The 12,152-nt window shown below is 40.3% G+C and overlaps 2 protein-coding genes across 2 annotated transcripts in view; both read left to right on the top strand.

The window, feature by feature from the left end:
* LOC311098232 (uncharacterized protein) overlaps nt 1–12,152 on the top strand; it is a 179,338-nt gene that overhangs the window by 138,214 nt on the left and 28,972 nt on the right. The gene's annotated exons all lie outside the window — the stretch shown is intronic.
* On the top strand, nt 110–6,473 carry LOC311091081 (uncharacterized protein). Its single transcript, XM_084126821.1, has 5 exons — nt 110–989; nt 4,446–4,616; nt 4,692–4,973; nt 5,141–5,383; nt 5,478–6,473. The coding sequence occupies exons 1-5, from the start codon at nt 248–250 to the stop codon at nt 5,606–5,608; spliced, it is 1,569 nt and encodes a 522-aa protein (XP_083982947.1). The 5' UTR covers nt 110–247; the 3' UTR covers nt 5,609–6,473.

A 12,152-nucleotide genomic window follows, 5' to 3' on the forward strand; every position in this document is an offset into this window, starting at 1 on the left:
GATCTGTGAGGTTAACGGCTCCTCTACAGGCTGGACATTCAGCTGGTTCACTGTAACTGTCTCAGGTCAGTTATAATGTGCTTCATCTGAATTAACTGGTTATATATATAATTTAATATGTCGGAAACCAGACACAGACTGGGTATCCCAATCCCTCATTTACAGTCACTGCTCTGTAACAACATTAGAGCCATTAGAACAACATTAGAACAACATTAGAACAACATTAGAGCCAGAGGACAAAAAAATGGCGGTGGGTGAGACAGGTGTGCTTGTAGCTCTTCTGTTGTATGCTTTATTATTAAGCCTTTGTGGAAATCCAACTGATAGCATTGGAGTTAATCTGAACAGGAAAAATATTTCCTCCCAATGCCAAGGAGTTGAAATCCATATCAGTATAAGTTTAAAAACAACGGGCACAGGCTACAAACATTTCGGCTTTGGAAGGGGTGTAATTCATACTTGCGTTTGGGCAAAGTCTCCGCGCACTGGGCAAAAGCGTAAAACCTGTGCCGTGAGCAGACGCCAAAATAACAACGGTTTGATTATCTCGCTCTATTTATTGCTATCTGGCGATATACACCAATGCCCTGGTCCAGAGACTGCATGTAGAGGAAATCTGCCAACAAAGGCACAAACAGAGGAAGCGATCAGTCACCTGCTACTTGCTCCTTTTGAGAGCGTGGACCTGGTGAACGGGCTGTCTTTAGGTCTGCTGGATGTTGTGTCATCCAATGTGGTTAGCGATGCGGCTAGCGGACACTGGCAGCGAGAGATGCCTGGTGCGAACGCGGCGGTGGACTCGGGAGCCGGCGGATGCCGGGTGCCGAGGCGGTCGAGTGTGCGGCTGCAGTGTGCTGCTGGGGCTGCAATGCCAAACGCTAGTAGACACCAGGCGCTGGAGGGGACGAGGACGGGACGGCTGCGGTCGGCGGAGTCTCTGGCAACTGGAGGACATGCAACACTGACGGGACTGCTATCCGGGGGAGGTGAGGAGGTGGATACGCACTTTGTTTGTCTGGAGACACCTGTGGTGTCGGCTACAAGATCGAGGCCGAAGGCCACTACCGTGAGAAGTAAAAACTTGGTCTTCACTGAGGAACAAATATCCGTTTTTGCATCGAAAGGTTTGAATTGTTTTCATTTAAACATTCGCAGCTTACTGCCAAAGATCACAGAGGTACGTGAGCTGGCCAGGAAAATCAAGGCAAGTGTTTTATGTTTTTCAGAAACATGGTTAGATTCTTATATTACTGACTCTGAAGTTGAAATTGAAAACTTTGTTATCGTTCGCAAAGATCGGAATAGACAGGGGGGTGGGGTTTGCATATTTGTGAGGTCTGATATTGATTTCAATCTAAGACAGGACCTGGACAATGTTAACCTTGAAGCTGTGTGGATTGATATTTTGCTTCCAAAAAGCAAACCAATTTTGTGTGGTGTTGTCTATAGACCTCCAAATCAAAATGACTTCATCCAAACCTTGGAATGCGTTAGTGCAGGCTGTCATGATTTTTTAAACCAGGAAGTCATTTTAATGGCAGATAATAATATTGATGTTTTGAATACAGAAGGGCCACTATACAATGGCTTTTGTGACTTTCTGAAAATGCATGGTCTAACCCAATTAATTAGTGTTCCAACCAGAATAACTGAGCATAGCCAAACTGCCATTGACCACATTATTGTATCTGACACAGGCAAAATTCTACAAAGTGGTGTCATTGTGTATGGAATTAGTGACCATTTTTTAACCTACTGTATCAGGAAAGTTAAGAGGGCTCAGATTAAATGTCACAAATCTGTGAAAAGCAGAAGTTTAAAAGGGTATAATGTTAAAAATTTTCAGGGCATACTTAATAATATCAACTGGATGGAAATTACCAACATATGTGATGTTGATACAGCATGGGATTGCTTTCAATCTATTTTCTTGGAAATACTTGACAAGATAGCCCCATTAAAAGAGACCAGGATTAAACAAAGATCACAGCCTTGGATAAATAATGATATCTTGGACACCATTTACTTGAGGGATAAAATTTTAAGTGAGTTTAAAAGAACCAAGCTGCCTGTTCTTTTTAAAGAATATAAAGTAATCAGAAATAAGGTTCAGCGAATGGTGGATGAGGCGAAAAAGGATTTTTTTATGTCTAAAATTGAGGAGCATAAAAAGGATCCCAAGAAATTGTGGGAAACTCTTAGGCCTTTGGGGACGAAAGAGAACCCTAAGCAAAAACAAGGTAAAATAGACCTAGATATTAATGGGTCCATATTGTATGATAGAAAAGTGGTGGCAGATACTTTTAATAGTTTCTTCACAACAATTGCAAGAAATCTGGTGCAGAAGCTTTCATCTGCATCAGGTGTTTTTAGTGATCCACAGAGGGTGCATAAGTTTTATGAAGAAAAGGGAGTTCAGCCAAACACTTTTTATTTTAAGCAAGTAACAGAGGAGCTGGTACTAAAAAAACTTAAAGGCCTAAATCCTTCCAAGGCTACCGGTTTTGATAACATCTCTGCCAGGTTTCTTAAGGATGCTGCTGAAATAATCACTCCTGTCATAACTTATCTTATTAATTTATCTATTGAAAAAAAACATTTCCCCAGTAAATTTAAGGTGGCAAGAGTGATACCTCTATTTAAAAAAGGGCCCAAATCTGATCCTGGAAATTTTCGCCCTGTATCTATCTTGTGTTCAATATCAAAAATTGTGGAAAGGATTATTTATGAGCAAATAGACAGTTATTTAGCAGAACATAACCTTTTATTTGACTTCCAATCAGGTTTTAGAAAAGCCCATTCCACTAATACCTGTCTGCTTTATCTTACAGACTTTATTAGAAAAGAGGTAGAGAAGGGGAATTATTGTGGCATGGTGTTAATAGACCTTCAAAAGGCCTTCGATACGGTTCAGTATGATGTCCTTTTGAACAAACTAAAAGCCCTAGGATTTTCTCCTGCATCTCTTCAGTGGGTGAGGTCATACCTGGTGGACAGAGAACAGGTGGTAGATGTGGAAGGGACCTTGTCCACACCACTTAAATTAACTTGTGGAGTTCCCCAGGGGAGTATTTTGGGTCCTCTCTTTTTTTTATTATATGTTAATGATATGTCGTCAGCTATAGACTGTAATTTGTTTTTATTTGCAGATGACTCAGCTATTCTAGTCTCTCATGAAGACAAATCAGAGGTGGAAAGGCTGCTTAGTTCAGAACTCCTTAACCTCAGTGTTTGGCTAACAGATAACAAGCTGTCTCTCCATCTTGGCAAAACAGAGTCAATTCTTTTTGGGTCCAGAGATAAACTGAAAAAGGCTATGGGGTTTAGGGTAGTCGTAGGTTATGTTGAAATTACAGCCAAGGAAGCAGTTACTTACTTGGGCTGTATACTAGATAACAAATTATCAGGTGAGCTTATGGCCCGAAAAATTATTTCAAAGGTAAGCCAAAGGACTAAGTTCCTAGCAAGAATATCCAGCCTCTTAGATAGTAAAACCTTAAAAATCCTGGCTGATGCGCTTGTTCAATGTCATCTGGACTATGCCTGTACATCTTGGTACACAGGCATTACTAAAGGCCTTAAAGACAAGCTACAGATCTGTCAAAATAAACTAATCAGAGTGATTCTTAAATTAAATCCTAGAACTCATCTTCTTTCTCACCATTTTTCCAGTCTTGGGTGGCTTAGAGTGGAGGAGAGGGTTTCTCAACTTAAACTGTGTTTAGTTTATAAAATAAGAAATAATCTGGCACCCAAGTATTTATGTGATTACTTTTCAAAAATTAGTGATACGCACAATTACTGCACCAGGGGGAGTTCCACAGATTATAGGCCCTGCCGCTTTAGGAGCTGTGTGGGAAAGTACTCTTTCCTATACTCTGCAGCTGTCTTGTGGAATAGTTTACCTTTAAATCTCAAACTGTTGAGCTCTTCTTATTATAATTTTAAATCTTCAGTAAAAAAATGGTTATTAAACTTATAAAGAAAAAAGAAAGGAAAAAGAAATAGAAATCCTTGAAGTAGTAGGAATACTGTTTTGTCTGTTTGTGTGTCTGTTTGTCTATTTGGGAATTTAGTCATTGTTTTTTTTTGTTTTATTGTGTTTTTATTAGCTTTATTTTATTTGTATTTTTTATGCTTCCTTTCTTTATTGTCCTCAATGTTGTTAGTCCATGTACTGTTATACATTTTCCATCATAAGGACCACAATGGAAACAAGCCTTTGGGCTTTTTTGTGTTTTTATCCTTTTGAACACTTCGTGTTGATTGTTGTTGTTCAATAAAGTTTTCATTCATTCATTCATTCATTGATAAAACCCTGAATAAAACAACCTTAACACAATGAGTAATTTGAGTTACACCAATGTAAACCAGTGTATTCAGGTTCAAGTTTAGTTAAAAATGTAATTTATATTAAATCTACACATTCTCACTTTCTACAGGGAGCAGGAATGATTATGACCTCCTCTCAGACAGCAGCAGAGGAGCTGGAGGAAAACACACCGTCAGTTCTGCTGATCTAAAACACACAGGAGTGTATGTGTGCAGAGCAGAGAGAGATAAAACAGCCGTTTACACAACATACAGCAACACACAACCACTGTGGGTCACTGGTGAGTTCACATATATAGTTTAAATGATCTTTAATAAAGACAATTTCCAAATGATAGCTGTAATTGTCTTGTCAGGCGTTTCTCCTCCAGTGTCTCTGATCATCAGTCCCAGCAGAACTCAACACTTCACATCTGACTCTCTCTCTCTGAGCTGTGAGGACCAGAGTAACTCTGATGGATGGACAGTGAGAAGATACACAGACAGCGGGCGGCTGGAAGATTGTTCATCATCAGTGTGGGGATCACAAACAGGATCTACATGTACAATCCACTCCACTGTCCCATCAGACACTGGAGTTTACTGGTGTCAGTCTGAATCTGGAGAGCACTATCATCCTGTTAATATCACTGTACACTGTGAGTCTGGGTTTCTGGTTTTATTCATTTCACTGGCAGTTTATAATCAAAGCTTACTAAAACAACTCCAAACATCCTCGTATTAATATATACATTTTTAAATTAAAATTTTCTTCTGTTTTGTATTATTTCATCACGTTGTTGATATGTCTCCTGTGTTTCTGTAGTTGGTGTGATTCTGGAGAGTCCTGTTCATCCTATGACTGAAGGAGATAATCTGACTCTACGCTGTTTATATAAATATACAACCCTATCAAACCTCAATGCTGATTTCTATAAAGATGGATCACTCATCCAGAATCAAACTACAGAGATGATCATCCCTGCTGTCTCAAAGTCACATGAGGGTTTCTACTACTGCAAACACCCAGAGAGAGGAGAGTCTCCCAAGAGCTGGATCTCAGTCAGAGGTGAGAGTCAATGAAACTGTGAGCTGATTTATTTCTTCATATGCCCTCGTTCAGATATAGTGCATGATAAAGTGCTTGTGTGTCTCTTTTTCAGGGTCTCATTCAGACTCTCAGATCTCTGTCCTCCACATACTCAGTTCTGTACTGGCAGCTTGTCCATATCTGATAGTGACGGTCGTGCTGATTTACAAATGCTGCAGAATGAGAGGGAAAACACCTGAGTGATTTATTAGAAGTCATTATTATCATTATTTTTAACTGACCAACAAATCAGTCAAAATAATCATTAATGTTATGTGATGTCACATTTGGCTCTGCTCAATGAGGGTTTGATCTTTGTAAAGTTGCTTTAAAAACACTGTTGTGAAATCTGCTTTACAAATACTGAACTGTCAAATTTGGTTAAATTAAATGCAGGAATGAATCCCCTTTATTATTGCTGTGTTTGTGTCTTATACAGAAGTCACTTCGTTTGTCATGTTACAGTTGTTAAAGTCATGTTACATGTTAAAGTTAATGTTAATTAATGTTAATAACATGTTTATTTATCCACCGGGAATTGATGGTAAAAGCAGTTTTAACTTTGGAATAGCTAAGAAAGGGTACATTTTGGTTTCAGATTGACTTTAACAAGGTACATGGATGTTATCCTGTTAACACGTTTGGTTTTTGCTGTTTTTGACCAATAAAATATTATTGTTAATATAGACCAAACCTTTAAGCTTTAGTATCACAAGTACATCCCTGCCCCACTCACAGTTTACTTCCCACAATCCCATTTGGCAACTTGTTTTCCTCTTTATATATTGCTTTTTTTTAAATAAAGCCTGACAAGACAGTGACTGTCTGTTTATATATTAGCTTACATTTCAGTAGCTTTTCAGTTTTTTTATTTTGTCCTGCTTTAATACATTGCAATTCTTTACAATGTAAGGCTTGTGTGATATTTGCATGTTTCACATTATAACCACACGAACACACTGTCATTTGTAAGCTATTCCTTATTTTAGTGTAAGTCTCCTGATTTGTATTGCTGCAATATTTCATATTTGATGTTTGTTTACTTTTTTAATAAAGAAACACAGCTTTATATTCTGGATCTTATGCTTTGTCTTGCAGTGTCACAATAAAAGCAGAAGAATCGTGACCTCTGACTATAATGAATCATGTTTTAATCTCTCAATAGTTTGGATTTTTCAGCCTAAAACTACTGTAATCTACAGAAATGATTACATTTATATGGAGAGAAAAGAACGTCTCGGGTTACTATTGTAATCCTCGTTCTCTGAGTAGGCATCGATACTCGCCGCTTTGGGGAATGCCTTCGGCATGAAGCTTCTGAAGTCAACTATGGAATTATTCCAATCTCGATTGGTGTAGCGTCATTGCGTCACATGTGACGGTGATCCGGAAGCTATAAAGGGTCACAGGAACCAGGAAATGTTAGCTTCCGATTGGTCAAAGCAAATCGTTCTCAGGAGCGTGAAAAGTGTGGCCGAGGGAAGCAGCGTCAGGGAATGAGGGTTACAATAGTAACCCGAGATGTTCCCTTTCGTAAGGGAACTGCCGCTGCATCGATACTCTACGCTTTGGGGAACGAATACCCACGCCGCCACACTGAGAGAAATACGCCCTGGTGTGAAGCATCTGGCACACTCACGGACAATAGGAATGAGTAGAGGGCAGATCCAACTAGCTTGTCATAAGATTTGGTGTAAGAAGGGGAGATCTGGAGCCGGAGGCTGAACTGACCTCATGGATGAGAACCCCAGACAGTAAAAAGTAATAGATAAGAGGTGAAGGCAAAGTGCACCTCGTACTTCAGATATGAGAGGTTTCTGCAGATAACCAACTGTCTAATTGATAAAGGGGAATAGCTCCTAACCCTTGATACATAACTAGATGGATAGACTCCTCCTAGCCTGAGGCCTAACATAGGAACCTCCAAGGCTAAGACCTTGACCATCTGACACATGCGATGGAGGATGGAATACCTGAAGAATCATGATATTGCCTACAGGCACCTCAGTACCGGGGCAAAAAATAATGTAGAGTGGCTCCCACGCTAGCAAGTAAGAGGGGGCAGCACCACCACTCTTCCAGGGAGTAAGACGAGCAGGAAGCAGACTCAATAGATTCTTATATATCTCATCCACAGGACATGATGGGTGCCAGGGATAGCCCATCAGCCTGATGCCAATAGGCTGGATAACAGGATTCATCCTCCAATCTACAGGAACATGGAGTTTTAGTGGGAATGACCCTACATGCACACCCTTAGGGGCTTGCGGAGGTCACCGGGGCCGCCACAGAGGCCCTAAGCATGAACGGGAGATCCCGTTAGAGAACAGGATGGAACACCAGTACTGAAGCCAGTGGGCAGTAATTAACTGGGTTCAATGCCGTCCCTAACTTTAAAATATTTAGTTCCTAGTAGAGTGGGGTTCTAGAATGGACGACCTGACCACCTTGGTGGAAAGGGCAACCTATTTATGGGTTGATCCCCCTCAGGGGCCAGACCCATAGTCTCCATAACTCCGGCCGTGGATGAAATATTGTACCACCGGCCTGAGAAAGAAGATCTCTCCTAATAGGGATTTGCCATGGAGGACTCTCCAAGAGACTATGAGGTCCGAGAACCAAATTCGGGCCGGCCAGTACGGAGCTACAAGGAGTAATCTCACACCGTACCTCCTGACCCTTTCTAGAACCCCAGAGAGCAGAGCGATCAGGGAAAAGCGTACAGACGTGACCTCGGCCACATCTGTACCATGGCATCCAAGCCCAAAGGAGCTGGATGTGAGAGAGAGTACCAGAGCGGGCAATGAGAGTTCTCATGAGAAGCGAACAACACAACCTCCGCCCGTCCAAACTCTCTCCATATAAGCTCAACCACTTCAGGGTGGAGCCGCCATTCCCCGGACCTCAGCCCCTGCCTCTACAGGATGTCTGCTCCCAAATTATCAACCCCAGGAATATAAATGGATCTAACAGAGAGAAATTTATCCTGGGACCAAAGAAGAATCTGATACGCCAGTCTAGAAAGAGGGCGTCCTAATAAGAACATGATGGCCTCTGAGGTCCACAAGGAAGTGCCTCAGGGCAAAAAATACAGCCAACATCTCCAAGTGATTAATATGCCATGAGAGATGATGGTCATTCCAAGTACCTCGGGTGTAACGGCCCTCCATAACCGCACCCCAGCCCATGAGGGACGCATCCATAGTCAAAGTCTTTCTCTGACATGGTGCTCCCAGAACCGGGCCTTGAGACAGGAAACATGGTTTCTTCCACATGATGAGAGAACGAAGGCATCTGCGTGTAACTCTGATCATGCAAAAGGGGTTCCCCAGCAGAGAAAACCCCTTGGTCCTGAGCCACCACTGCAAGGCCCTCATATGGAGCAGACCAAAAGGCACTACCGTGGAAGCTGCAGCCATAAGACCCAAAACTCTTTGAAAGTGTTTGACAGTGATGGCCTGGCCTAACCTAATACTCTTCATTGTGTTTAAGATAGTATTTATACGAGCAGGAGACAATTGTGCCCACATCGTGACTGAGTCCCACTCTACTCCCAGGAACGTAGTTCTCTGAAGAGGAGTTAAGGAACTTTTCTTCACATTGAGTCTCAACCCCAAGCACCTCAGATGACGCAAAACAACATCTCGATGTTGAATTGCCAGTTCTTTCGACTGAGCCAACATGAGCCAGTCATCTATGTAATTTAAGATACGGACCCCCTGAAGTCTCAATGGAGCAAGGGCCGCGTCCATACATTTGGTGAAGGTGCAAGGGGATAAGGCTAGGCCGAAAGGAAGAACCCTATATTGATAAGCTTTTCCCCCAAAAGCGAATCTAAGGAACCTCCTATGATGTGGGATGATGGAAATATGAAAATAAGCATCCTTAAGATCTATCATTACGAACCAGTCCTCGGATCTGATTAGTTTAACGATCATAGGTATAGTAAGCATTTTGAACTTGAATCTCCTCAAAGATTTGTTCAATACCCTAAGACAGGGGTTTTCAAATTGGGTGAATGTGAGCCTCCCCTTAGAGTAGGTATGGACAGCCGAGCCCCCCCTTCCCCAAAATCCCGTCCGCCTGCCCTAACCCACACACACCTCTGCAGTAAATGCCATCTTTTGTGTGTTCCAGGCAATGATGAGTTTCAGTAACAACTGATCAAATGTAAATATTATTTTATTTCCACAACTTTCTTAAAAGTGCATTCATAAACGATTCTTTGCAACAGCAAATAATTTCCAACTTCATGCAGGCCTAATTGAGGCTACTTTTAAAATCACTGAACATCAGTAGGCCTAACCACAAGTCAACATGCTTAACATGTGCAATCGGCGCCAAAGCTACCGGTTTTGCAATCCGTCCGCTCAGTTTATAAACAGTAGGCCTACTAACGAATTCTCAAACAGTTCCCTCGGTTTAACAAATTGTGCCCTCGGATTAATAAACCGTACCCACGAGTTTCTAATCCGCGCTCTCAGACTTGTAAACCGTGCCTTTAGTTTTTGCAATCCACAAATTCATAAACCGTGCCCACGCTTTCGCAATCCGTTCCCACGGGTTTGTAAACTGTACTCACGGATTTGTGGCTCGCCCTCATTTTAGAAGAACACCAGGAGATACGTTGTTAACGAATCTTATTGTATATTGTTTTATTGTGTATTAAGTGGAATACATCAAATTGTCTTAACTGTGTCTGCATGCTTAAAGTGATTCTCAATTGTAGCGGGTATGGGGTGGAATATATACGATTTAATATGAATGACGTGCATCAAAATCTTTTGTTTAGTTGTGATAATCTTAGCACTTTAGTATTGTTGTCTAACCTGTACTATGACTGATATTTGACAAATTGCTTTGTTCCTCTTTTTGTAAGTTTTTGACAAAAGCGTCTTCTAAATATGTAGCCTAAAATATAATAATAATAATAATAATAATTGGGGAATTTCTCCTTACGAAAGGGAACTATATTTTTAAACAATACTTGAACATGCTTTTTTTTTTTTGTACAGCCACTGATTTCACACATGATTATTTTAACTCATCCTGTGGTTATTGTGACTGTTCTGTAAAACTGTTGCATACTAATGTTCACATGAGAACTGCTGGTCATGTGACATTTTATGGTTTTTAATGCTACTGAACATGAACACTGGGTGTCAAGTGCGGATTATGTGTTTAAAGTTGAGAAACACAAGAACAGTGTTAATAGTTGTGATGAATCTTTTAGAAAATGGTGTTACATTGATGAAATTTGGCTAATATATTTGGCTAAGTAATTGAGAAAACCTGTAATAATGTTAGATATTTATGAAAAACCTTTGACCCAGAGTATGAGCAATGATCGACACTTAGCAAACACCACTAATTCAGATTCGTATGTGTTGAGTGTCATTCTGCATGAAGCACGAATAAAACAAGATCTGAAAACTACTGATGTGAGCTTCTCTTCACACCAGTTTATCTTTCTAGCACTTCCTCTTTCACTCTCAGTCTCTCTGTTAAATGTGTCATTCTACAATTTAGATGATTCTATATTCTACAATTAGTAATAATTTTCTTCAGATTATATTTTATTCATTAAGGGAAAGTATAATCTGACACAAATGTTTTGTGCATCACAGCTGTACAGCAGCTTTAAAAGAAAAGAGTGTCATTGTTCAGCTGAAGTTCCCTTTAAAAAGTGTTACAACAATCCCCTTTCATTCAACTAAGAACAGTTTCTGTTTAATAATTGTACAGAATGATCAGTGGAAAATAAAGACAGTTAGAGCTGTGCCGGAGAGTGTTTTAAAAAAGAACTGATGAGGTTTCAAAGAAGGGCCGGTCAGTCAGATCAGTTGCGAAGAAGATGTTGAAAGCCAGTGGTGAAGTTTCTGACGCCTCAGTCAGTGAAATGTTTTGTGTTGTCTGTATGAAGCCATTTGGCAACTCAAAGCCAAACGAAGTGAATGTGAAATGTGTCTTGTGCAGTTTCTGTCTGAACTCCAGGGTTAAAACATTCATCTGTGTGTCTATGTGTGAATATTCTCAATCAGAGTCACAATGGAGACAAACTCAAACACACAATGACTGTTTTTTATTAGACCTACATGTTCTTTACACACATACACTGGAGGTGAGTGTATATTAAGCATAAATACCATTAAGGACGTTTTTTTCTAATATAATAATTTACACACATGCACACACTCCTGAGTCAAACAGAAAGTGGATTTGAGTTATGGTCAGTCACAGAGAGAGAGATTTTTAGGGATTTTTCTTTTGGATTGTTTCAATAAACCTATTTTTGAATCATCTTGCATGATGTTTTTGCTTCTTTTGTTTAATTGTTACATCTTATATTTGTCAGGACAGAAGAATGCAAACAAGTTAAGTTGTAAACAGGATTTATTGGACACAACATATTATTCAGCAGATGAGCAGGTGAGTGTTTGAAGATTAAAGTAGAGCTCTGTTGGCTGGGTTGACTGAGTCTCTTATCTGGTTTTGGTTGAAAATGATGAAGATCAGGACGGAAGACAGACGAAGGCGGACTGGATCAGAGCTTCGGTAGAAGAATGGCATCAAGAGGTAAGTATTGTCGAAGGAAGAGTCAGGTAAGTCTTTCGGTGTGGAATGACGAGACCAGACAATGTAGTGGGTGTGGTGACTATATGGTGCTGTTGATGTTGACAATATTGTATTATATTTATATTGACTTTATATTCAATGTGAAAAATTATAATTATTATGAATACTATTT

Source organism: Abramis brama (assembly GCF_963993115.1).
Source record: "Abramis brama genome assembly, chromosome: 1".
NCBI classification, from domain to species: domain Eukaryota; kingdom Metazoa; phylum Chordata; class Actinopteri; order Cypriniformes; family Leuciscidae; genus Abramis; species Abramis brama.

What these genes read in the sequence shown, in the direction of transcription:
- LOC311091081 (XM_084126821.1), top strand. Translation starts at nt 248, where the DNA reads ATGGCGGTGGGTGAGACAGGTGTGCTTGTAGCTCTTCTGTTGTATGCT. An exon ending in GGGACTGCTATCCGGGGGAG is followed by an intron (nt 990 to 4,445) that starts GTGAGGAGGTGG and finishes CACTTTCTACAG; the next exon opens with GGAGCAGGAATGATTATGAC. An exon ending in GAGCTGGATCTCAGTCAGAG is followed by an intron (nt 5,384 to 5,477) that starts GTGAGAGTCAAT and finishes TCTCTTTTTCAG; the next exon opens with GGTCTCATTCAGACTCTCAG.